At 51.5% G+C, this 27,093-nt stretch overlaps 1 protein-coding gene across 2 annotated transcripts in view; it reads left to right on the top strand.

Moving 5' to 3' along the window:
• Positions 1 to 27,093, top strand: part of CDH4 (cadherin 4) — a 478,906-nt gene that overhangs the window by 328,892 nt on the left and 122,921 nt on the right. For both annotated transcript variants that reach the window (XM_070801344.1, XM_019972101.2), the window contains exon 3: positions 18,635 to 18,861. In XM_070801344.1, coding sequence (XP_070657445.1) covers positions 18,635 to 18,861 — 227 coding nt within the window. The remainder of the gene's footprint in view (positions 1 to 18,634; positions 18,862 to 27,093) is intronic.

Raw genomic sequence — 27,093 nt, 5'->3', positions numbered from 1 at the left:
CATCACATCTCCTTCTCCGGCTCCGACCTCCTGCCTCCCTCTCATCAGGACCCTGGTCAAGACACTCAGGGCCACCCGCGTGACCCAGGATCACCTCCCATCTCCAGATCCTTAACTAGAAAACATCTGGGATCCCTTTGGCCCTGAAGGTGAGGTATTTTCAGGTTCTAGGATTAGGTTCTGGGAGCCGAGGGGGTGGGCAAAGTGCAGAGGGACTGGGAGAGGTGCTGGGAAGCTTTCAGGGGCCCTGACTGATCCCAAGCAGGTCTAAGCCGGCTGGCTGCCCTGGAAGCCAGGGGAAGGGTGAGAAGGCAGAGTCAGGGAGCATGTAGGATGGGAAGACCCCCCCAGCCCCTCCCCCCATCCCCCTCTTCCCCCTACATCCGCCGCCTCCTGGCAGTTTAAAGCCTGTATCAGACCCACTGTTGCAGAAACAGTCCTGCCAATCCACCCCTGGCCCTGTAGGAGCGTCCACTCCCAGGGACAATCCCTAATCACAGGCTGAGTCTGAGTGGTCAGAGAGGCAGCAAGCGTCGGGGAGAGACTGGGGTAAGGGAGGAGGCCCTCCTGTCTAGTGACGTGCTGGGCACCACTTCCAGACACAGACACGGTGCCTGGAGTCCCCAGCCCCTGGCCACCCGGAGACAGAGCCTCTTAGCTTCCAGCCAGGGCTAGAGGCCAGAATTCCGTGTTGAACAGGCAGGAAGTCATATTTTTTTAATGTTAATGAACTAATGGAAGCAAACAGCAGAACTGTCCCTGACTCACTAGGGATGGCCCTGGGACTTGTGAGTGAGCAATGAAGGACAAGAGAGGTGCTAGAAAATTCCGTGTCGCCAGGGTCCACTGAACAGCCGTTCTCCTCGCAAGCCTGCCCTGTTCTCTCATCCTGACATCTCAGGAGAGCCTGATCTCACCTCTATCTGGGCCTATGCACAAAGAATGGCCCCAAAAAAGAAGCTTTTTTTTAATATAAATTTATTTATTTTAATTGGAGGCTAAGTACTTTACAATATTGTATTGGTTTTGCCATACATCAACATGAATCCACCACAGGTGTACACGTGTTCCCCATCCTGAATCCCCCTCCCACCTCCCTCCCCATACCATCCCTCTGGGTCATCCCCGTGCACCAGCCCTGAGCATCCTGTATCATGCATCGAACCTGGACTGACTATTGGTTTCACATATGATATTATACATGTTTCAGTGCCATTCTCCAAAAAAATGCACCCTGTGCAGCCTGACGAAACAGCCTGCACCCTCATCCCCAGACATTGCTGGGTTCAAGATATGATTTTAGGACGCATCTCAAAGTGCCAGGCTGGGGGACCGCCCTGTCACAGGGAAGGAAGGTTGGGTCCTGCACTGAGCAGACAGTCCCACTGCCCCCTTTCGGGGTGAGAGGAAAGGGGCTGATGCTGCCTGGGGTCCTGGAGAGGCACCAGCTTGCCCCTTCCCCAAATCCTGTGCCCCTTTCCTCTCTCTGTTCTTCCCCAAAAGGCGGGACCCTGGGGACATGGGACACCTGGGTGCTTGAGGAAGCCGCTCCGGTGTGACCAAAGGAAGTCTCTTCTCTGTGTTGACCACCAAACGCAGGAGGAGGGACTCAGCACCCTCTGCTGGGGCAACACCTGGACACCTCACCCCATATCCTGGGCTGCACTGTGACACTCACGCTCGGGTATGGAAGCACCGCTGTGTCACCTGCAGGGGTGTCGCCCAATGACCCAGGACCTCAAGAGAATATTCAAGTTAATCCAAACAAGAGCGGATACCAGCACTGTGCCACATGCCCATTTAGACAAACGGTGTCTGATGCTGGAGTCCACGGACCACCCACCTCTCTGCTCTCTCTGCAGCATCCGTGGAGGTCAGATTTCATCGTCCTCTGTCTCACCATCCCCTACAAGTTGGACAGAAAGTGAAGAGAAATTAAAGAGCCTCTTCTTGAGGGTGAAAGAGGAGAGTGAAAAGGCTGGCTTGAAATTCAACATTAAAAAAGCCAAGATCATGGCATCTGGTCCCATCACTTTGTGGCAAATAAAAGAGGAAAAAGTGGAAGCAGTGACAGATTTTACTTGGGCTCCAAAATCACTGCAGACTGTACTCATGAAATTAAAAGGCACTTGCTCCTTGGATGAAAAGCTATGACAAGCCTAGACAGCATATTAAAAAGCAGAAGTATCATTTTGTTGACAAAGGTCTGTATAGTCAGAGCTATGGTTTTTCCAGTCGTCATATATGGATGTGAGAGCTGGGCCATAAAGAAAGCTGAGCACCGAAGAATTGATGATTTTGAATCGTGGTGCTGGTAGATTCTTGAGAGTCCCTTGGACTGCAAGGAGATCAAACCAGTCAATCTTAAAGGAAATCAACCCTGAGTATTCACTGGAAGGACTGATGTTAAAACTGAAGTTCCAGTACTCTGGCCACCCGATGTGAAGAGCTGACTCCTTGGAAAAGACCCTAATGCTGGGAAACTTGAGGGCAGGAGGACAAGGAGGAAGCAGGATAAGATGGTTGAATGGCATCACTGACTCAGCGGACATGAATTTGAGCAAACTCGGGGAGATAGTGAAGGACAAGGAAGCCTGACGTGCTGCATTCCGTGGGGTCACAAAGAGTCGGACGCGACCTGGGGACTGAACAACGGGAACAACAAGTTGGGCAGCAGGTGAAATGGTGAAGTGCTGCCCACCCCCCGAAACTCACACGGTCCCATCTGGGCTCTGACCCCCGTGAACCCCGAGTTCCGAAGGTGTGAGAGACAGTCCCTGGGAAGAAATTGAACGTGGAGGAGGGCCTTCTGACAGGAAGGGCCGAAATCAGGGTCGGTACCCACGGCCTCAGTGTCACCTGCCGCCAAACAGGGAGCTTCCGTGGGTTCTGATTAGAGACTGCTTTTGAGTGTTGGCCATTTTTGTTTAGTACTAATTGAGAAAAAGACACAGCCAGATCTTCGGCGTCTGAATATAAAAGAACAACACCAAGCTGACTCCTTGTAGAATCTTCCAAGGTACATGTCAGCCACAAGGCCTGTTAGGTTTTTATTCCTTGCTTTCAAAAACACAAGCTGTTTCTCTCCCGGAAGAGCATGTAATGTGCGAAAACATTAGGGATATTGCAAAACGGTTGCATGAAATAACTGTGGAAATATTTCACCAAAGCGTTAACCTTCGCCTGCTGCCCTCCCCTCCCACCCCAAGGAGAGATAAGTTTTCAGAGTCTTTATCTCAGGCCTGTATATAATTGCTGCTTTAAATCACAAAAGCCTTTAGAGACTTGAATGCAGGATGCTCAGGGCTGTGTTTAGGCTGTTCTCACCTACAAAGCCACTAGATCATGCCCCGCCTCCCGCCCCAAAGAGAAACAATGGGAACCAGGCAGGACGCAGGCATCTTCATCCCCCAAGTGTCTGTGAACATCCGCAGGAATGTTGTACCACAAGCAGGGGCACGTGTCTTTCTGTCGGGCTCTTTTTCTTTCTTTCTGAAGAATGGATAATTCCTGGGAGTTTGTGTTTCGCTCATAATTGTTTTTTAAATTAAGATACACTTTGCAGCCCCGACTGCTGAGATAAAGATGTGGCTCCTGGGGAAGCACCTTGCTTTTGTAAAAGGAAGCAAAGTGATAAGACCTTGAGTTCTGGTTACTTGCAGAGCCTAGAAAACAAAGTTACCCCTTCACATCTTGTTGTAAAAGCTATTGTCTCGTTCTTTCATCTTCCTTGCATTTCTCCGGCACAGAAGAGGGGCTGGGAGTGGAGAGCAGACCCTGGAGGGGTGGGAAGATGCACAGAGTCTTAGCCATCTTCCTTTTGCCTCCGGGCACAATTGTGTGGGGCTTGTTCTGTGCATCACCTCATTGAATTACAGCAAAACCCTTCAAGGCAGAGGTTGTTATTTCAGCGTGGCATCTCCTTTGCTGCAATGAGTCCATAAATCTGACTGTGGCTACAGGCGCATGCCCCATGGTTTGAAGGTGATTGTGTTGGCTCAGGTGTGACGATCAGAAAGGTTTAGCAAGTGCTCCAAGGCCGCACAGCTCATGCCACTGGCTCCCAGGCCTCAGCTCTCGGCAAGGCAGCTCATCACACTCTCGCACTTGCCACAGTCGGTGCACATAGTAGGTGCTGATCACATAGTAGGGACTCAGTGAGATGAACTGCAGCTTCCTGTACATGACTTTCTCTTTCCAGCAGCCAGAGGAATCTAGTCCAAAGGCTGCGTTTCTCTGAAAGATGGCTTTACAAGGAAAGTCCAGAACCTTCTTTCACAGTCGTCTAACATGCATTGGGCAGGGAACAAATAGAGTTTGGGCCAGGGTGGTGGGCTGGATGGCAGGACAGCCCCCTGCAGGCAAACACTCAGCAGGTGTGGATGACACCAGGAGCTCTCCCCCTGCCTCCAGCCTTCCCGGTTCTCATGGTCTAAATCATCTGAAACGAAATCATCCCTGGTTCATTGACCTTTCTGCAAATTTTAATTTACACTCAGAAGTAAAATGTCACACAATTTTTATGCATTTGGCTGAGCTTCTTTGCCGCTATGTTAAAAAACAATTCTTTATCAAGATTTCATGTCAAATTTGCACCAGGGGTAATTACCCCAGGATAAACGCTGCATTTGCACAAAGATCCACAGGCAGGGCCTGGGAGGGAGCATTGGGAGCCTGGCAAGGACTGCGGGCAGGGCCAGGATCCATCACCTCCAAATCGACTTCGTTAACTGGCTGTTCTCCCTGCGGTGGGTGAAGCCCCTGCAGTGCTGCTCAGATAGGGAGCAATCTGCAAAGATGCCTGCAAGACCCAGCCCAGCACACAGCTCTCTCCTCCGCTTTGGGATTTAATGGCCAACACACTGTTTCAAATTGTGGTGCTGGAAAAGACTCTTGAGAGTCCCTCAGGCTGCAAGGAGATCAAATGAGTCAATCCTAAGGGAAATCAACCCTGAATACTCACTGGAAGGAACCGATGCTGAGGCTGGAGCTCCAATACTTCAGCCACCTGATACGAAGAGCCAACTCCTTGGGAAAGACCCTGATGCTGGGAAAGATTGAGGGCAGGAGAAGAGGGCAAAAGAGGATGAGACGGTGGGATGGCATCACCGATTCAGTGGACAAGAACTTGGGTGAACTCCAGGAGATGGCGAGGGACAGGGAGGCCTGGCATGCTGCAGTCCATGGGGTCGCAAAGAGTTAGACATGACTGAGCTAGGGAACAACAGCAACAATTGTCCAGTGGCCTCCATCAGAGAAACGGGGTGCAGAAGCATGGACAAACCTCCCGGAACCTCAGTTTTCTGCTCAAGGTGAGAACAGTAGCAGCATCACAGATTCCACCAACAGGAATCTCATCACTGACAGGAGAGGAAGAGCAAACGAAAGGCAGGGAGGTCAGGAAGCCCTTGAAGGGGCACATTCAATTCACGCCCCAGGCTGAGATGAAACGGTAGCATCCCACCATCTCATCCTCTATTACAACAGTTTCCTTAGATGCAGGACTTGCTTTGGACATTTATCCTTCTAATCGCCATTGTATTTGTGGTAGAAAAGATATCACACTTGTCGTGAGGGGTCCACAGAACAGCGGTGTCCCCAAGCCACTATCCTTAACTTGATCGCTATGTATGTGTTCATGTGTTACTGACAGAGCCCACCCTTCTTCCCTCCGACGCAGGGCATGCTGTGGCTCCCTCACTCCTGGACGGTTACCATGTGCCCTGCTTTGGCCAGAACTGGGAGCCAGAGCAAGGTTCTCCCAGGAGGAGACCCAGGACCCAATGAGTCCCGTTTGTCAGCAGCAGGTACTCCTTGCTCAGCAATCATGGGAGCAGAGACACCCCTCTCAGCCTTGGGTCCAACCATCTTAGGCTTATAGTCCCGTGGCCCTCGCAGACTTCCCAGGCCCCTGTGCCTCTAACGAAGATTGCAAGAGGGAGAACAGGGAGCATGGCAGCCACGTTGTGAAGCCACGTTCCTGCCCGCCTCCTTCCTGGACCTGTGGTCCTGGGCATTCTGTGGACGGTGATGTTGTGGACGTGCTCCTGCTTCCTTGAGCTCTGTGGACGTGGGATTAGGACCAGAAACAACACAGATGTCTCGGGCCTTTGCTTCCTTGGGATGGTCCCTGGCTGAGGAATGAGGTGCTCCGGAAGGACGGGTGGCAGGAAGAACTGTGCTCTTTCTCTCCACGTCGGGTTGATTTCACTCTTTACCAACCGTTCCTCATCATGAGCCTGGTGAATGTGTCTCCAGGTCCAGACCATCAGAGCCCAAAGTGAGTCAGAGGGAGGCCCACCCTGGAGAGTTCAGAGGGCAGCACGTGGCCACTCTCTTTGCAAAGAACTGCTCTGTGGCACAGCCCCACCTGAGCACCTACTTGGTTCTGCCCAGGGGTCTCCCCTCTTTGAAGAACAGAAACCCCTCAAGAGGTGGGAGGTGGGCCCAGCAGAGAGCAGGGTGTGAGGGGTGAGCCAGGACAGTCAGTATGTGGATGGACAGTTGGACAGATGAATGGATGCAGATCAGAATAGACAGATGGACAGACACGGAGCATGTGTCTGCTCCTGTCTTCATGGTGCTGGGTGTGTGAGGAGCCCCCGCACCCCGGGGCTGGGAGGGACCGTGGCCAGAAGGCTGATCCCACCTCTCTGAGCTGGAGTCTCTGGAGTCACCCACCAGACTGAGGTGACTGTGTCACCTGGAGCCCCCCTCCCGATCCTCAGACCAGGTTCAAACAGCACGTCCTCAAACAGCACATCCTCCCTAGATGGTAGGAACAGTCTCTGAGAGCTTGGAGAGGAGAAGGAAGCTGTGAGTGGATGGATCTGGAGAGCGGGAATGCTTGCAAGTGCTTCTAAAATACAGAGAACACGAAACAGTCTTCCACTGGCCCTCGGTAAAATGGAGTAAAATCATAAACCAGCTCTGGGGCCCAGCCAGGGTCTCCCCTTCCTCCTGTCAGCCTCACCTGCAGAGAGGACAGTTAGGGGCAGTGAAGGAAGGGATACAGGGAGGTGGGGAGGGGAGAAGGGAATAGAGAGTGGAGGAGGCGAGAAGGGGAAGGGGGAGGGAGGTGGCCCCTGAGGACAGAAAGCACCTCCTCTCTACCTGGGCCTTAATTGTGAGTGATTTCATTAGCTTCATCCTGATGCATGGGAGCTAATGACAGAGGCTGACGGTTCTAAAAATAGCCGCTCCTGCTCCTTGTGTTGTAAAGGGTCCCCCATGGCCTGCCCTCTGGCCTACCCCTGCCCCCGCCCCGAGCCTGCTGTCTCCCCCAGCACCTACCCCTTGCCCCCTACCCAGTTCAGATGTGATAGGAGCCCTAGAGGGGATGGAGCCTGGCCCCAGACCACTGAAGCCAGGCCTGCAGAAGGCGAGGCTAGAGGATGGAGGGGGCCATGGAAGGCGCTGCAAACCCACCCTGTTCACACAGCAACAGGCTTCTCCGGGGCAACCAGGCACCGGGTGGCCCCACAAAGGAGACTAAGGCAGAAAAGCGGCCAGGAGTTCACAGGGTGTCCACCAGGCAAGCAGCTGTCCCCTGAGCCCCACCAGGGGAGCAACCTCACACTATTTTCTCTCGGGAACGCCCGCCCTAACACTCTCCAAACAGAGGCCAAGTGTGAGGGTTGCCTCCCCACCCTCACCTGTAAAACAGGTGACAGCTGTCCCTCCCAAGTGGCGGGGACGCCATGTGCTCTGGGCGTGGAGCTGGCCCAGAGCCTGGCAGGTGTTGAGACCTCTATAAGCAACCGCAGTCCTTACTATTACAGTGATCACCTCTGTTAGCTGTAAGCAGGGCCCCTAAGAGATGTGTTAGCTTGTCCTTGTGCAGCTTAGCAATAGTCATTCATTGCCAGCAACACCAGTGGCAATGACATTCCCACACCTGGGATGGAACAGGGAGCCCCTGGGCAGCACCCTGGGTGTCGCAGAGCCTGTTCAGAGAGCCCACCACCTCCTCCCTGAGGTCTAAGGATCACCCGAGCCTTATCCTCTCTTCCTGACCATCCTCATCAGAAGAGCAGGAAAGGTCTACCCCAGGCCAGCCTCACCATAGTGCACAGAATTACAGCCACAAGCCTGAACCGCCCTTGTAGACTGTCAAGACTGTCCATACACGTGTAGCCATGTCTCTCGTGGTGGCTTAAAATGTAGTCATGACCGTCTGTTTGTGAATGGACACCTGGGTGTGGTTTTACGTGTCAGGCTCTTGGTGGCAGGAGCTGATGGAAAGAATCGGGGGAGCCTTGGAAATAACTGAGGAGCGGTGCTTCTTAAACGACGCCTATGATGCCCTTGGCCTGGTCTGTGTCCCTGGGGAAGGGCCCCGGGCAGGGACAGCCACGGTCACGTTCACAGCCCAGAAGGAAGAGGGCGCTTCTGACACAGGCTGGAAGCCAGGAGCCCCTCCCATGAGCCCTGAGCTGTGCCACTCGCTGGCCATGGGCCTCAGTTTCCTCTCCTGGACAGTGTGGAGCACAGACTTCCGACAGGTTTGTGAGATTCGATACAGCAATGAGCTCCAGGTGCCTCTCGGGACCCCTGAGTGACAAGCGCAGGAAAACTCACAGGATGTTCGTTAGTTCAGGAAATGTTAGTGCAGGTCTCCAGTAAGGTGATAGACTTCTTTTTTTATTATGTATTTTTGTTTATTTATTTGTCTGCGCTGGGTCTTAGTTGCCGAATGCAGAATCTTTGGTTGCAGCATGAGAGCTCTCAGTTGCAGCCTGTGAGATCTAGTTCCCTGACCAGGGATCAAACCCAGGACCCTTGCATTGAGAGCATGGATTCCTAGCTAACAGACCACCAGGGAAGTCCCCATAGACTTCTTTTGTATTGCTTATTTTTCTTTCTTTATTTGGCTATGCCAGGTCATAATTGCAATATGCAGAAGTTTTAGTTGCGGCATTCGAACTCATAGTTGCAGCATGTGATATCTAGTTCCCTGAGCAGGGATCAAACCAGGCCTCTTGCATTGACAGCATGGATTGTTAGCCAGTGGACCACCAGGGGAAGTCCCCATAGACTTCTCTTCTTAACAGTCAAAAACCACCTCCATTTTTCCAAAGAATCAAATGGACTCCGGGAATCAGGAGAGAGCAAAAAAATCTGGGCAGGGCCATGCCTCTAGGGTCAACTCCCAATTTCTGGAGCACCCCCCACCCCAACATCCTTGGCTATTAGCAAGGCTCCTACATTCTCAAGATCAGATATGGACCACAGGGCCCTTCCCCCTTCCAGTGACACCAGGCTCTTGGGGGAAGAACATCCCTCATGGCCCAAATCTCTAAGCGTGGGAATGGCACGGGCGTGGTCAGTCACTCATCATGCTGTCCTCCGGCTGTGATCTGGGCATCTCCCACACCTGGCACTCTGCAGGCCAGTCGGCAGGTCTGCGGCCAGATTCACCAGCATCACCCCTCCTGGCTCCCTGTGAGTGCAGGCAGAAGGACCGCCAACCTCCTCTTTCATCAGGGTTGGGACTGCCTCTTTCATCAGAGGACCCCCCCAACTTAAGGGCCTTGCGCTCCATTCTGATGGGGTGTCAGTGGGATTTACTACCAAGGAGCTCAGACCTCGGTTCTGACGATCACTGCAGAAGGAACGTCTGTGTAAATAACCTTCCTGGGGTCTGGAGTTGCTGCCTTCCCCACCTCCCCAAGCCCTGTGTCTCCTGAGACACCTGCACCTCTGTCTTCCTCAACAAAGGACTGTTAAGTAGTCCCACAACCTAGAGAAGTACCCCTCCTACTTGGGCTCAGAACTGTCCTGAAACTGAAGCCTTGTGACGCAGCCCCAGCTGTGGCAGGCAGTGTGTGGGGAGACAAGCTCTGCCTCTCCCACCAGCATCCCTGGGTTCACAGGGTGTGTGAATCCTCACTTAGGACACCGGGAGCTCAGCAAAGCAGTACTGGGGTGGAGGTCACACTGGAAAACACAGTCACCCAGACCAGGGAGCACGCTTGTTGCCACTTCCACTGATGTTTCCTGGAGAGAAAAATGGATGTGAAGTCAGGGTAGCTGGATCGCTGCGCTAGACTCATTATAAAAGAAACCTGGGGCAGAGGCAGGTTTCACGTTGCCTGCTATAGATGAAATGGCATCAGAGAGGTTTTGGTGTTTTATTTTAAAATGGGATTTTTAACATCTCTGAGACAGAGTGTTTCCTCTGGAGATGTGTCTGATGGAGAGTGAATATCCATTTTTTAGTAGACTTTATATTTTAGAGAAGTTTTAGATTCTTGAGAAAATAGAGCAGAAAATAGAGTTCCAGGCGCCCCCTCCTCCCTGCAGTCTCCCCTGCTATTAACACCTCCCCGGGACATTATTACAACTAGGGGTTTCCCTGGTGGCTCTGAAGGTAAAGAATCTGCCTGCAATGTGGGAGACCTGGGTTCAATCCCTGGGTCAGGAAGATCCCCTGGAGAAGGAAATGGCAACCCACTCCAGTGTTGTTGCCTGGAGAATTCCATGGACAGAGCTTGGCAGGCTACAGTCCATGAGGTCACAAAGAGTCAGACACGAATGAGCAACAACACTTTCACTTTCACTTATTACAACTAGCGCCAGACATGGTTACAGTGGACGAACCTGCACTGACACCTCCCATCACCCAAAACCCACAGCCAGCCTTAGGGTTCCTTCCCGGTGCTGCATGTTCTTTGGGTTTGGACAACGTGTGGTGACATGTATCCACCATTACAGTATCAGAGTATTTCCTCCACATGAAAAATCCTCTGTGCTCTTTTCCTTTCCATCCTTCTCTTCCTCCAACCGCTCACACCCCCTGATTTTTTTTAAAATATTTGTTTTTATTTATGCATGTATTTGACTGTGCCAGGTATTAGTTATGGCATGAGAACTCTTAGCTGTAGCATGTGGGATCTAGCTCCCTGGTCAGGGATTGAACCCACGCCCTCTGTATTGGAAAGCAGAGTCTTGACCACTGGACCATCAGTAAATTCCCGCCCCTGATTGTTCACTGTCTCCATAGTCCTTCCTTTTCCAGAGTGTCATGCCACTGGACTCACACAGTCTGCAGCCGGTTCAGATTGGCTGCTTTCACTATAACATGTGTTTATGCATCCTCCACGTCTTGTCATGACTTGGTGTATCCCTGGATTCCCATTTTTGAAGCTAAGGGGAATGGAACTCGTGCATTTATTCCCATAGCATTTAGAGGAACCCCATGACAGGTGCTGGAATTCACAGTGAGGAAGGCAGGCCTCATTCCTGGGGGCCCAGCATACTTGAAATAAGTGGTTGGAGCCACGTGAGCAGGGCAGTGGCCTTGGGGGCACAAAGGATGATCCCCCATATCCTGGGGGACAGGGAGCCCTGAAGGGGGGTGATCCCTGGGCAGGAGAGAGCATTCCTGCACACGGAGTGGAGGGAAGCGAAGGGGGTGCAGGGTGGGATGGAACAGGCCTGGGTAGCTGACCCTCGGACCACAAGGAGGGAGACCATGGGCAGCCTAGGTGGCCCCTGGGGACACACTTGCACACACAGGACACCTCAGGATTGGCAGCCACTTGAGCAGGTGCAGCAGGTGATGGATGGGAGGAGGGAGAGAGGAGGGAGGCAAACATATTTACTCCTCAGCACAGGCCCAGCTGCGAGCTCACCTCTGGCTCATTTGATCTTTCTCAACTCAACTAACAAGAAAAATAATAAAACTAGAGGTTTCATAACCGCAGCTCACGTCTCCAGCACGGCAGACTCAGGGAGACGCAGCCCGCTGCCCCCATAAGTGTCAGCGCGCTGGTGCCGGTGCCGACAAGGAAGCATATCGGGGGTCGCCCGTTCCCAGCACACTAGCGCCCCCTCCCCCTCAGGGATCGAGCAATTAAAAATGATGAGGGTAGGGAGTTAAATGAAACCCTCCTGGTTGCAGGGGCTGCCGTGCCTCCTTTCGTGGGTGCCATGCATTCTCAGCAGATGCTGTGAATAAGCATGGCTGCACCTGTCTGCTGTGAGCCAGCAAGACGGGCGTGGGGGAGGGGAAATTCTCCTAAGAAACGGTTTTGCACCGTCCTGGAAAAAGAAAAGCGGCTCTGCTGTTTAGCCCAGGGCCTAATTAATGGGGTTGCACACACGGAGCAACTTGGACTCACCAGAGCCAGGGCCCCACACTGCTGAGTCCAGCTTGCGGAATGTGCAGTTTTGACCTGTGAGATGTGCACCAGCTAAAACATTACAAATGCCTTGCGTTTGGGGTGTTGGTTAGCTACATTATAAAAGTACCCAGGGCCCGGATGGGAAACGCTGGCATATGTAACGACTCAGGGCCCATGTAGCCCTGGGCTCGGGGAGGATCTGTGGAATTCCTGGAGTGAATGAGTCATTCCACAGTGTCATCTTCTCCCAGCAAGAGCAGTTTGCTTGTTGATAAAATGAGGGGTGGGATAGATGGCTTCCGGGTCATGTTCCAGTCCTGACATTCTAGAGATCTGAGACACCCCTCGGAGATGCTGGCGACACGGGGATGCCATCGCAGGTTCTTGGCAGGGCGTGGTACCCAGAACGTGGACACGTGGCTCACGCATGCACGCAGGAGGCTTCCAGGAGGGCAGCCTGGATGCCCCCTTCATGGAGCCTTTGCCTTCCTCCCGGGCTTAGGTGTGCTCTCCCCTTCTCCCAGCTTCTCCACTGAGGGCAGTAGCCCCTTACCCCACCCTCTGCTCTCTCTGACCTGTGCTTGGGCCAGGAAGGGAGGGGCCCTGAGGAGGGAAGCTGGGGTCCTGGGGCGCGGCTATTTTTACAGGCAGGCTTTGTAGAGCTCTGGGCATGCGGGGCCTGGGGGACTGGAGTTTCCAGGGGCAGAAAGCAGAGAGACCCTTCTCCCTGTCCTTCCAGCAGCCAGGAGGCCATGGAAATTGCTTTGCAGTGAATTCATACACCATGAATTTCACCATTAACGTGAGCAACAATCCAGTGGCATTCTGTACATTTGAGTGTGAAGCAGTCATCGCCTCTCCCTAGTTCCAACACTTCTCATCCCCCAGAGGAGACCCCATACATACTGGCAGACACTCCCCAGCCACCGTCCACCACTCGTCAGCATCTGTGTCCGATGGCTGCAGCTCCAGCCCTCCGGATGGGCAATGGCAGTGGTAACAGTCTCTCGGGGACCCGCAGTGAGCAGGCAGCACTCTGAGGGATAATGGGAGACCCCACAGGGACACAGCCATGCTCAGTAGATGACCCATGAGAGACTCCCTCAGGGGCCCCCAGGACAGGGGAGCAGGGAGTCCTGAGGTTGTGCAGGCACTGCCAGTCTCCTCTCTGTCCCGCCCCCCACCATGGAGGGCCTCCCTCCACATCTCCCTGGTGATACATCCTTGCTGGGTGGGTGGTGAATCACCTACTTTGCAGAAGCCTCTCCTGGATTCCTCACTCTTTTTCTTCCTTTTCTCTGTCTTTTCCTGGTTCTTGAGTTCCTCTCCCGCAAGCAGACATGTGTGAAGTGGGTACAGGGGATACTATGACCCACTGTAGCTAAATTTTGTGGATGTACCTCTGAAGTCACAGCAGTGGGCCTCTAACTCAGTTTACTGGGTGTTTCTATGGCTGGGAAAGGCTGTGATCCTCTCTCAACATTGGCTCCAGGAAAGAGTGTCACGTCCACTCAGGACACCCCCTCAGCCTCAAAGGCCACTGGACCTTCCTAGAAAACCCCAGAGTAGGGAGTGGGGTGGCTCTTCCCTCCAGGTGTGCTGCATGTGTACTCAGTCACTTCAGTCATGTCCAACTCTTTGCGACCCCATGGGCTGTAACCCACCAGTCTCCTCTATCCATGGGATTCTCCAGGCAAGAATACTGGAATGGGTTGCTATGCCCTCATCCAGGGGATCTTCCTGACCTAGGGATCGTGCATTGGCAGGTGGGTTCTTTACTACTAACAGGTCACCTCGCTGGCTGAGCACCTTCCTGTGTGCTTGTTCTGATGCTGGTTTATCCAGCAGCCCAGCTCCCACACACCAGCTCTCAGTCCTTGAGATTCTGCCCTTCCCCCATCTTTGCACGTGCTGACCGCCTGGAAGCCCTCCGCAGCCCAGGCCTCCTGGACACTCTTCCATCCCTGGAGCTTGGCAGAGGCACCAGGTCCTCATCCTGGGAAAACACTCCCCACTGTGCGTCTGGGTCAGGCTCTCTCAGAACGGGGCTCCTTCCTCCACGCAGAGCCCCCCACCCCCCACCCCCTGGGAGCCACACCCCGGGTGATGACCCGCCCCCACCCTGGGATCCATCTGGCAGGGATGTGCTTCTTGCTGACTGTGGCATCTGTAAATCCACACAAACGGATGGATGGATGGCGCTTCCCATGGGAGCTCTGTGTGTGCAGCTGCCTTCTCCAAGGGCCAGGGCCCTTCCAGGGGTGGGCAGAATGCAGGCCGCCCTGGGCGGGGGGAAGCCACAGAGATTCCAGCAATAACTCAGTGGGCCCGCGGTGGGCGTGTTGGCGGGGACACCGCTAGGATGACAGCCAGAGACTAACATGCACACAGCACGAAGGAACATGCCTCAGTGACACGGCTGGCCGGGCGCATTCCTGCTCTTGGTCCCAGCCTCAGGACAACCAGCCCAGGGTGCCCATCAGCCTCCACTTCATTTTCCCGGCTTCCTGGTGAGGGTCAGAGAGGGGAGGCCCCTGGAAGATGAAATCCTGCTCTTCTTGAATTTCCTGGTGTCCCGCCTTTCCCATCGTGTCCAGCTGGACAGTTTCCTGGGTGTTGGGTTCTTGCATGTGCTTCTCAAATAGCCATTGACAATGCTGCTGCTGCTGTAAACGCTGGGCCTTCTCAGCATCAAGTTACATTTCAGGAGCAGAGTGGATGCTGGCGGGTGTATGTTCTCAAAATAAATAAGGCTTGGAAATGGAATCCAGTCTAAAGGGAGAGGCAAGCTCTGAGGGGCCAGGCCAGCTGGGGAAGGGGACCTAGGCTCCCAGTCATGCAAGACGGTCAGAATGTCAAGGGCTGGCTGACCCCACACCTCCCACAGGGCTCCCCACCAGGGGGCCCCCCAGCTTGGCCAGACCTCTGTTAGATTCCACCATCCACACTGCCATTTCCCAGTCACCTCCCACCTGGAGCCTTCACTCTAGGTCTTCCTGGGTAGATGCCCAGAGCCGGGCACCACGGGCGCATGAATATGTTTGTGCAGTGAATGACTTTGTGTGACTTCGGCCAGTGCCTTTGCTCCCCATCTCCTCGGATGGGTGACATGCTGGGATGTAAGATGAGATGGGTTCATCCAGCCTCTGCCTGCGCTGGCCCTGGTTCACCCTTTGCTGCTGCTCCCAAAGGCCGGTGCTCAGAGCACCTGCTGCTGGTCAGGTCACAGACCCAGGGTCCCAGGTGCATCCCCAGGAGGCTTGCCAGGGTGGGCGTGACTGCAGAGTTCAGCTACACCCCACGCAGGCCCTCCACACCCTGGCATCCCAGCAGGGGCACACACATCACCTCCTACCCCAGCCCTGTCCCTGGGCAAGTGGCTGAGTCCTCCCCCCAGGACCACCGGGCCTCCCACAGCCCACCACACCTCCAAGGGGACAGAGGCAGCGGGGCCTGTGACTGTGCGTGTTTCATCAACTGGACCTGATTTCTCTCAGGAATCCTTCTGCCTCTTGTCAAGTTTGTTTAAAACTAATGGAAGCAATTAGCAGGCCTCGGAGATGTGTGGCCGATCTGGGTTATGGGGACCAAGCACCCCAGGGGGTCCACGTCCCAGCCACGGATGGAAGGAGATGCAGTCACCTATCCAGGCAGGTTTCTCCAGTGGAGCCTGGAGGAGGTCATGACCCTGGTGCCTGCAACTCTGCATAGGTGTTTTCTTCCCACGAGGCTGGAGGGCATTCTCAGACACTCGTGCTGGGGTCACAGCACCCGGCCTGGCCCGAGAGGAGTCCATGGGTGTACAACGGCCCGGCAGCTTCTGACCCCTAAAAGAGAAGGACTTTACCTGCAGAGAGGAGGTAGACCCCAAAATGAAAAGGAACAAGAGGAGGGAAGTAGGTTGAAGAGGAAGCAAAGAGAGAAAATTGGGCAGGATACGCTGAGGGTGGTAAATGCCTCCGCTCGGCTAGCCCCCGGCTACAGCGCCAACTCTGAGCTTCCCAGCCGCCAATAAAGAGGCAACCGCCTTGAGCAACTCTCCAGAAAAATACAAATGGGCTCCTTGGTGAAGCATCAGCTCCTGCCCAAGACCCCAGATGTGTCTCAGGGGAGTCTGCCCGCTCCCCCACCCACCAAGAGCTCACTTCCCATTTTTATGACAAGATGTAGTGTTTGTAACCTTCTGAGCAGTGTTTGCATGTTGAGAAATCTAAACCCACATTTCTTAGGGTTTCAGATGGGCGCTCACTTATTCACAGCTAAAGTGCCATGAATGCCCCTGGTGTCACAAAGAACAAGCCTTCCTGATCTTTCCCTTTGACAGAGAGACAGTCACCAGCAGTGCCCAGGAAGGCACTGTCCTGAACTCTCCTCCTTCTGAAAAGCCAGCTCCCCGACTCTGTGTGCGCTCGGAACGGCCCCCAACTTCCCACAGACACATTCCAGCTCCCGCCTCCTCACTGACATGGGCTCGGAGTCTCAGACAAGGAGGTGAAATGAGCCATTGGGTGGAGCTGATCATCCAGTCCGTGGTGACACAAGCCGGAGGCCAGTTCTGTGTTGTCCCAAAGCCCCTGTGATGGACAGGGAGGCCTGGCGTGCTGTGATTCATGGGGTCGCAAAGAGTCGGACACAACTGAGTGACTGATCTGATCTGATCTGAGTCAGACCCCGGGGCTGAAATGGTCTTAAAGGCGCCTGCATGAAGAGGCTGGCTTTATCATTGTAGATCACGTCTGGTAGTGCCAACTTCAATGTCCTGAGGGTCTCCCATGCACGGAGGATGTCCAACCTCTGCAAGGTCCCTGATCCTGTGGACGGTGCCCCAACCTTCCTACTGGGGCAGCGCCTACTCAGGTAATTTTTTTTTTTCTGACATCTGCGTCCACACTTCCCTCAAATGCCGCCAAAGCTCTGCACTAATTAAAAAAAAAAAAAAAATACAGTGACACCGTCACTTAATCTGGAAGAAATGCAAACTCCCCGCTGCTGTCCAGTCCCATTAGTGATATTAGAAATTTGCTTTCGGAGAACAAAAGGCTTATTTCTGTACTTTGTGCTAATCTCTGGCAATCACAGCATTGTCATTTTATCTTTGTCAAAGACAATTGAGCGTCAGAAATGATTGATCCATTCAGTTTGTTGCTGACTTTAATTTGTATACCGTTGGGCGATGGTACAATGGAAGCAGTCTAGCGTTCTCCTGTCGCTTGGGAAAGAATGTGACTATTCCCTCCCCGGGGGGCATTTCCCTGGAGCCTCAACCCACTCCTCACCTGGATTGCCCTCTTCCACCCGAGGACCTCGTCTGTGAACCCTGGAGTCTGTGCACACGCGGAGACGCCTGGCTCCATCAACACTGAGGAGCATTTTTGTATTAAACCCACGAGTGGGAGGTGTCGGTGACTGGGGAGATGCCTGGAGTGAAGTATTTGAAACGAGGGAACGTTCATGTTATTTATTATTTCAAGGCAGCCAACAATAAAAGGTGAACCCGGGGGAAACACTTTATCAGAACTAACAGTGAGGAGCTTTTTTTAGTTTCTAGAATAAATAGTAATTAAATCATGTAAGCTGTGACGGTGAAATTGCTTAAAAAACCAATCCTCCCACCATAATTGCTGAGATACCCATATTTTTATAAATGCTAAGTAACTTTATCCGTTACTTTCATCAGCAGAATGTGACACTGGCTGTGGGTGCCTCGTAATTTACCATGGCTTCAGGTGGCAGCTACAGAAGTACATGGATAAAAAGGCCCTGGTGTGGCCCCAGGCAACAGGCAGCTTCCGCTGTGTCTTTTCCTGCAAGGAGGGGGCAGGGGGCACAAGTGGTCCCGCGATGGAGTCATGGGAGGCACCTAATGGATGTTTGGGGTCAATGGACCGTCCACCTTACACGCCTGCTTCCAGGTCATGAGAAAGCTCCAGCTGCCCGAGATCACTAGAGAATCCATGAATCCTCCCCACTTGACTCAGACTCCAGTTGAGCCCAGAGGTGGTAGTTAAGTGGGGGAGAGGGAGATGAGTTTGCAGAGGTGAGAACAGCTGTGCTTCGGAGAGAATGAAGCAAGTTCCTTGTGTTTTGTCATTGTTCCTTTTTCTAAGGCCCCAGCTGATTCCCAGGAGGTAGAGATAAAAACCCCTGGACTTCCCTGGAGGCTCAGTGATAAAGAATCCTCCTACAATGCAAGAGAGGCAGGTTCGATCCCTGGGTCGGGAGGATCCCTGGAAGAGGAAATGACCTCCCACTCCAGTATTCTTGCTCGGAGAATCCCTGGACAGAGGAGCCTGGAGGGCTACATACAGTCCGTGGGGTCGCGGAGTCAGACACAACTAAGCACACACAGAGATAAAACGCCGTCCCTGGAGGTCAAGCAATCAGTTAAGTAACCGCCTTCTCGCCCATGTTAGAGACGGAGGACCGCAGCTGAACTCAAGCTCTGAGCAGGCGCCTGCCCGCCAGGCTTTGCCACCCACCCTGACCTTATCCCCCTTCTCTTGCAGTCAAGTTCAGCAGCTGCCTGGGGACCAAGGGGACGCACTACGAGACCAACAGCATGGACTTCAAGGTCGGGGCCGACGGGACGGTCTTCGCCACCCGGGAGCTGCGCATCCCCTCTGAGCAGGTGGCCTTCACCGTGACGGCATGGGACCACCAGACGGCTGAGCGCTGGGACGCTGCAGTGCGGCTGCTGGTGGCCCAGACCTCGTCCACGCACTCCGGACACAAGGTAAGGCATGACTGCACGCAGGGAGGGGCTGGGCGCGTGTCCTTCCTCCTCAGGTGGCTGAGCGGAGCCTGGTTGGCAGAGGCAGACACCTGAGTGGGTGGCACTAGGCTTGGGGGTGACCTCTGACCTCCCGCCTGCCCAGGCAGAGCTGCCCACAGGCCCCATCAGCTTGGTGCATGGTCATCAGCACCCTGACGGTCAGTTCCTTTGCGAACAAGGGCCTCGTGGCTCCATTTCTCACTGGGCACCTCTCCTGCCTAAGCGTGTAGCCCCACAGCCTGGGGGCTCCCGAGGCCTAGAGGAACGAGAAGTAAGACAGAGGCCACATGGCTGGCCAGGCAAGGCAGGCAGGGTAGCTGGTGTGAGACTGATTCAGAGAGAGGGGAGGGGGAGCAGAGAGGGTCAGGGAGGGGGAGGAACGGGAGGACGGAGAGGAGGGCGGGCGCACTTCACATAAACACACACCAGCCCGGTCCCCAGGCCCCAGCCCTCCCTCTGACTTCCCCTCTAACTTAGCTGCGTGGCTGTGTTGAGAGGATGGGAGGGGTGAACTCACCTTCCCCCAACCGACCCCCATCCTGAGAGACCTCTCCACCCTGTGTGCCCCAGGACTCCAGGTCCAGACCCCTCAGCCCCCAGAAATGCCCACGTTAGGTTTCCCAAGTCTGAGGGGACCAGCTCTGCTCACCTTGGCCCGCGTTTCAGCAGCTGTGTTGGCCTCAGGCTGGGGCCTGCTAGGTCAGCAGAGAAATTGCGGCCCAGAGGACCCGCATGGTGGGTCCAACTGCACGTCCATCTACATGAAGGTGGACCCGTAGGGAGGGAGAAGCCTTGGGAGGCTTTGTGGCCGTTGGTGTTATGATATGCATGTGGCTCACTAGAAAAGACGCACACCAGTTAAAGCAGGACAGGCCGTCAGGGACAGCATCCATGGGTATTCCTTCAGGAAGGGCCCACAGGAAGTGGAGGGTTAGACCAGACTGACCAGATGCCTTTCTGTAGATTTGTCCAGAACCTCACAGGACTAAAGTGCTCAGCAAACCCCAGTGGAACACAGTCTGCAAGTTTCCCCAAACCTATTTGACCAAGGAACCTTCTTTACGGGAAATCTTTCAAGGCAGGTGTTCTGAGGCACTCACTTTGGAAAACTGGGGCTGTGTTTCATTTTTGTCTTATTTTTAAGCCATATTGTTAAACCACTAGGAGGTGATTTGGGTTAGAAAATCGGTGACTCGGTGGCTAGCCTTATCCTGGGAGGGGGGCTGACATCTTGAGTGCCCTTGGGGTGTGCTGAACTAAGTATTGAAACACACTTCTAACAGGGGTGCCCCTCAGACCGCGCGTCTCACCTGGAGGATGTTGAAAATCCTGAGATGAATGTGGTTTTCCATCCCTTCCTGAGTGATCATGACCAGCCATGCCATGGTGGGCAGCATGGCCCTCGTGGGGGCCCCTCCCTGCCAGGGCCGAGCCAAGGGCAGCAGTGGAAGGCTTACATCTTGATTGCAATTGCAATACAGAAACGGAAACGGTGCCTTGTGGCCAAGGAGCAGGGCTCTCTAAAGCCCATGGATGGCCTCAGATAAAAGGCACTAATTAAAAACATAATGACACCTTTTGTCAAGCGTGTTAATGAAGTGATTTCTGAGGCAGTTAATCCCCAGATCTTCCAAGAAGGTGACTGCAATTAGACAATCCCCAGGATGCGTGCCCCTCCAACCCCATGGCAGGCGGGGCCGAGAAGCACCTGATCTGCAGATTCCATGCCCCAGGTTAAGGGCATCGGTGGGGTGACTAAGGGGCCGCACCCAGAACACATGGCACGTGACCGTGCAGGCAGTGGGCACGTCCCTGCCACCCTCCTGAGCCGCTCCTTCCCTGTCTATTTCCCATCACCTTCGTTGCTAAGGGCTCCGTGCCTCCTATCTTCAAACCCAAAGAGCCCTGCCCTGACTTTCTAGGACCCTCCCCTAAGTGTGTCCACATCGATCCTCACAGCATCTCCAGCAGTGGGCGCTGTCACTGTCCCCGCTTTACAGGTGGGGAAGCTGAGCTGTGTGACTGCAGCCTCTTGCTGCATGGGAGAACTGATGTTCTGGAAAGGAGTAAATAAGGGACTTTCTAGGCACAGCTGAGCCCAGCATCATAACGGAGCCTGGCTGCCCTGGATTGTCTGTTTGGATCGAGCTCCTCCAGCTTACCAGCTGATGTTCTGGGACAAGCATACTACCTCTCTGAGGCTTATTACTCTGGAAAATGGGACAGCAACACTGCCTACATCCCACCCAAGGGTTGTTAAGAGGATTACGTGGGATGATGTGAGGTCAGGCAAGGTGCAGACTCTATGAGAGCATTGTCCCCAAAGAGGTGAAAAATAGTAGATCTTATTGCTGTCATTGGCATGGTCCCAGCCCTCTGAGTCCTTTGCTCATCTCAGCCACTGGGTCCTCACAAGGGTGGTGCCTGGGAGGACAGGGAGGAGGCCGGTGTGGGACACTGGCTGATGCACCCTTACAAAGCGGTGCCGACCTTTGAACAGTGTCACTCTGTGTAAATGGATTAAGGTAATCCAGATGGCTGGAGTCCTTAATCACCTCCCAGAAGCAAAGGTCAGTCTTCTCCAGGGGAAGGTATCATGCCAGACCTCAAATTATATCTGTCTTCTTTTGTATATTTCTAGCACTCAACCGAAAATGACTGGAGGAACAAAATAAGATAACTAAAAATTAAAAGGAAAAGCAGATGATAATCAAAGACCCATGGCGTAGATTTACAATTATATTATTAATTATAATCATTAAAAATAGATTAACTCTTGTACTTGGAAAAAAACAAACTGACAATATATTTTTCAAAATCTATCCATATGCAGCTTACAGGGCTTCCCTTATAGCCCAGTCAGTAAAGAATTTGCCTGCAATGCAGGAGACCTTGATTCAATTCCTGGGTCAGGAAGATCCCCTGGAGAAGGAAATGGCAACCCACTCCAGTATTCTTGCCTGGAGAATTCCATGGACAGAGGGGTGCCTGGCAGACCACATTCCAAGGGGTCTACAGTCCATGGACTCACAAGAGTAGGACAAAACTTAGCGACTAAACCACCACCACGCAGCTTACAAAAAATATGTCTAAAAAGCGTAAGGACACAGAAAAGCTTGAAGTAAAAGCATGGGGGCAGGGAAATACCAGGCAAATAAACAAGTATGAAATTAATGGTAAATTTTAACTAACATCTGTGAGTAAACAATAGAACATGCAGACAAAATATCAGTAAGGAAATAGAAGATTAGGAGCACAGAATTAAGAAGTCTGACCTTGGTGAAATGTACGTAAAGCACAGAAACCAACTGCTGCTAAATACAGATTGTTTACAAGGATACTCAGAATATTTACAAAAATTAGCCGAACGTCAAGCAAACTTCAAAATGCTTCAGAAGTTTAGAATCAAAATGTAGTTTCTGTTCTTCTTACCACAGAACAATTAAACTAGAAATCAATAAAAAAGAAAATTACTGAAAAATCCCCATAGATTTGGAAGTTAAGTAGATGCCTTCTTATTAACCCTTGGGTAGAAAATAAATCACATGGAAATGGGAGAATATTTTGAACTGAGTAATAAAACTCGTTGGGATGTATTCATCACTGAAGTCATGCCAGATGGAAATGTTTAGCTTTAAATACATACATTACAAGATAAAGAATGCAGAAAATCAACAATTTTAACACTTATCTCAAGAAATTATAAAAATGGGAAATGAAATACAAAGTAGAAAGAAGGGAATAATAAAACAAAGAGGAGAATATAATGAAATAGAAAATAATAGAATCAACAAAGGCAGAAGTCGGCTCAGCTTAGTAGTTTAACCACTAAACTGTAGACTAAGAAAAAACCTGAAAATAATTCCTATCTAGAATGACAAGAGAACCTCATGACCAATCACACAGACATTAGAAAGGTCCCTTGAGGACATTATATATAATTTATACCAATATATTTGAAAACAAAGATGGAATAGGTAACATTCTAGAATATAAAATTTACCAAAATTAACATGAAAGGAACATCTGAACTGTTTTATTATTGTGAATAAATTTTTAGTTCAGATTTTTATCACACACAAAAAATTACTCTCACCATAATGGCTCCACTGGTAAGTTTTACCCAAGCTATAAGGAGTTAAAACTCATCCTACAAGAGGGATGGCTTCCCCAACCAAATGGGGACCATGTTGAAACCAACAGGAACTTTTCCCAAAGCCAGCAAGGACCTTGAAAGAACAACGAGAGAGAGGATCGTTACATGCCTGTCCACTCAGAATAGACGGGAAAAAATCCTAAGCAAAATTTTAACACACATGAATCCACCCATGCTTACATGGGATAAACAATGGCCACATTTGTCTGTTTCAAGAAATTAAGATTTGGTTTAACACTTAAACATTAACCCAAGTAATGCAAAATAGAATAAACATCACATGATCATCTGAAGAGTAATTGTAAAAATTTAACTTCCATTCAAGATGAAACTGTTCAGCAAATGAGGAAAAGAAACAGTTCTTAATCTCACAGAGTATCTATAGCAAACATCTGAACTACAGTTGAAATACTCAAAGCCTTCCTTGACTTCAAAAATAGGACAAGGAGACTCTTACATCACACACCAGAGCTTCAAGCCAGTGAGTTTAGGCAAGAAAAAGAAATCGGAATAAACAGAACTAGCATTATGTGTAGCTTATATCGTGAATGTAGAAAATCCAAAATAATCTCTGGCTAATTTATTGGAATTAATGAATGATGTTAGCAAGGATGCTGGATGTAAAAGTGATTGCATCTTTACAGACTGCAGGAGATAGTTAAGGACAGGGAAGCCTGGCATGCTGCAGAACATGGGGTCGAAAGAGCTGGACACGACTGAGCAAGTGAACAACAACAACAGACCAGGAATAGTTAGAAAATAAATTCTGAACCAGATACCGACTACAATAGCATTAATTATACAAGACCCTTACATATTACTGAGAGCAATTTTTTTCTGTTTGGCTGCACTCTGCAGCTTGTGGGATTTTAGTTCTTACACCAGGGATTGAACCCGGCTCCTTGGCAGTGAGAGCATGAAGTCCTAACCCCTGCATCACCAGGGAATTCCCTACGTATTACTGAGAACACTTAGAGATCTTTGAAAATAGAGGGATACACCCTGTTCATAAGAGGCTTAATGTTATGGTGATGTCAATTCTACCCAAAGGTTTCTATAGATTTAACACAATCCCAGCAAAAATCCAACATGTTTTTTCTTTGCTTTTCTATAGAAAGGCTAAGAGCTGACTTTAAATTTTTAAACAGAAATACAAAGGGCTTCCCTGGTGGCTCAGTGGTAAAGAATCTGCCTGCGATGCAGGAGACACAGGAGATGTAGGTTCAATCCCTGGTTTGGGAAGATCCCCTGGAGGAGGCTTGGCAACCCACTCCAGTATTCTTGCCAATCCCATGGACAGAGAAGCCTGGTGGGCTACAGTCCATGGGGTCTCAAAATGTTGTACACAACTGAATGACTGAGTGCACATGTGGGAATAACCTAGAACGACACAAAAATAGGAGGACTGGGTGTTTCAGACATCAGGACTCCAGATAAACCACACCAGTTTCTCAACCTCACCACTGCAGGCACTGCAGATCATCTCTGATGTGGGGCAGCCCTGTGCACTGTGGGATGTTTGCCAGCATCCCTTGCCCACTCCAGGTGCTAGCAGCACCCCACCACCCCTGTTTGCAACAAAGCTGTCTCCTGTCATCGCCAGATGTTCCCCAGGAGCCCCATCTGAGAGCCGCAGAACTAGTCATTAGATGGTACTGTCTGAGGTCAAACAAATGGAACAGAATCGTCCAGAAAAAATATTTAACATTTTGGAAAGTCTTATCTTCATGGAAGCCTTCCCTGATAGCTCAGTTGCTAAAGAATCCGTCTTCAACGCAGGAGACCCCAGTTCAATTCTTGGGTTGGGAAGATCCTCTGGAGAAGGGATAGGCTACCCACTCCAGTATTCTTGGGCTTCCCTTGTGGCTCAGCTGGTAAAGAATCCGCCTCCAGTGTGGGAGACCTGGTTTTGATCCCTGGGTTGGGAAGATCCCCTGGAGAAGGGAAAGGCCACTCCAGTATTCTGGCCTGGAGAATTCCATGGACTGTATAGTTCATGGAGTCGCAACGAGTGGGATACAACTGAGCAACTCACTTTCACTTTCATCTTCATGGAGGTTTAACTTTTATACAACACAATTCACCAACTTCACATAAATGACTTGATTTACCTTGTCAAATACACACAGTGCCAACACTGGATTTTTCATGAGTGGCGCTGGATGGCAGAGGCCAGTAAACTGCAGCTCACAGGTCACATCTGACCTGCCACCTGCCTGCTGATGCCTGCAAGCTAAGAATGGCTTCTGTAATTTCAAATGGTTGTATAAGCACTTAAATTAATATCCTTGACTTTGCTTCTTGACCTGCAATGTCTAAACTACTTAACTGTGTGACCCTTTAACAACAAAAATTGCCCAGCCTACTTAGAATACTGGAGGAGGACTGTCTTTCCCATAAGTGATGCTGGGCCAGTGGGGTACCCTAAAGGGGAAAAGTCAGGTGACCCCTGTGTTGTGCTTAGTCACTCAGCCACGTCCGAGTCCTTGCAACCCCATGGACTGCAGCCTGCCAGGCTCCTCTGTCCCTGGGGATTCTCCAGGCAAGAATACTGGAGTGGGCTGCCGTGCCCTCCTCCAGGGGATCTTCTAAACCCAGGTCTCCCTCATTACAGGCAGATTCTTTACCAACTGAGCCACCAGGGAAGTCCCAAGTGACCCCTACCCCCATGCTACATCCCGATCAGTTCCAGGTGAATTGTAACTCTGAGTGTGCAAGACAAAGCAGACAAATAGAAGAGAATCAGAAGTGGTGTGTGGGGAAAGCTCTCATATGTGATGAAGTACAGAGACTACAGCAACGGTTGATGATTTGACTTCCGGAAAAATGAGAATCTACTTATCACTACTTAAGAAAGCGGAAAGACTGTAAAGCAATTATCCTTCAATTAAAAATAAATAATTTTTTAAGTGAAAAGATAAACCGGAGATGAGAGAGGATATTTGTGACACTTAATGATTGACAGGGCTTCCCTGGTGGCTCAGATGGTAAAGCGTCTGCCTGCAATGCTTGAGACAGGGGTTCAATCCCTGGGTCAGGAAGACCCCCTGGAGGAAGAAATGGCAATCCACTCCAGCACTCTTGCCTGGAAAATCCCATAGATGGAGAAGCCTGATAGGCTACAGTCCATGGGGTCACAAAGAGTCGGACACGACTGAACGACTTCACTTTCACTTTCAGTGATTGACAAAGAGGCACGTCCTGAATATAGATGAGTGTGCAAGCTCGGTGGTGTCCGATTCTTTCTGACCCTGTAGACTGTAGCCCACCAGACTCCTCTGTTCGTAGGGTTTCCAGGCAAGAATACTGGAGTGGGTTGCCATTTCCTTATCCACCTGAATATAGAGAGAGCTTCAAATCACTATGTAAAGACAGATAACCTGATAGGAGAAAAATTAAAAAACAACAAGCTGTCCGTGAAAGACCCACCCGCCTGGTGGTGGGCCAGTGTGAAGACATGTCAACCTCAGCAGAGCAATGCAGATAAAAGCCAAAAACCTACCAGAATGACTAGCCTTTGAAAGACTGGCAGTACCAGTTCTCACATTGGTGAGAACGTGGAGAAGTGGCACTCCCATGTGCTTGGTGAGGATGCATTAAGGTACAGCCTCTCCAATAGCAATCAGCTTTTCCATTTAAATTTGAATATACCTTGGCCTAGTTGAGAAGAACTGTTCCTCTTCTCACACCTCTGACACCAAAGCTGTAGGTTTTCTACCCCAGCCAATCCTCTGACTTTCCATGGACACCAACTGGGTGTTCTCTAATTTAATTCAATTCTGACCCTCGCAGCCCAGAATCAGCACAGACCGTGAGGCTCAGGGCTCAGTCCACAAACCTACTTCCTGTCACATGTGGGTCACAAGTGATGAGTCTCCTCCTGGTTACTCGCTCCTGTCCAACTCAGTTCTCACCGCCCACACCTCTGGTCAATCATTTGCTACAAAGGTTCGCAGAATTGGGGGCAGCACACACTTACTCTTCCTGGTTTATCATGAAGGAATGTCCAGGTCAAGCACTACATAGGGGGAGGTCCA

Source organism: Bos indicus, chromosome 13, assembly GCF_029378745.1.
Source record: "Bos indicus isolate NIAB-ARS_2022 breed Sahiwal x Tharparkar chromosome 13, NIAB-ARS_B.indTharparkar_mat_pri_1.0, whole genome shotgun sequence".
NCBI lineage: Eukaryota > Metazoa > Chordata > Mammalia > Artiodactyla > Bovidae > Bos > Bos indicus.
The sequence above is the reverse complement of the archived record's forward strand: the minus strand, read 5'-3'. Positions and strand labels throughout refer to the sequence as shown.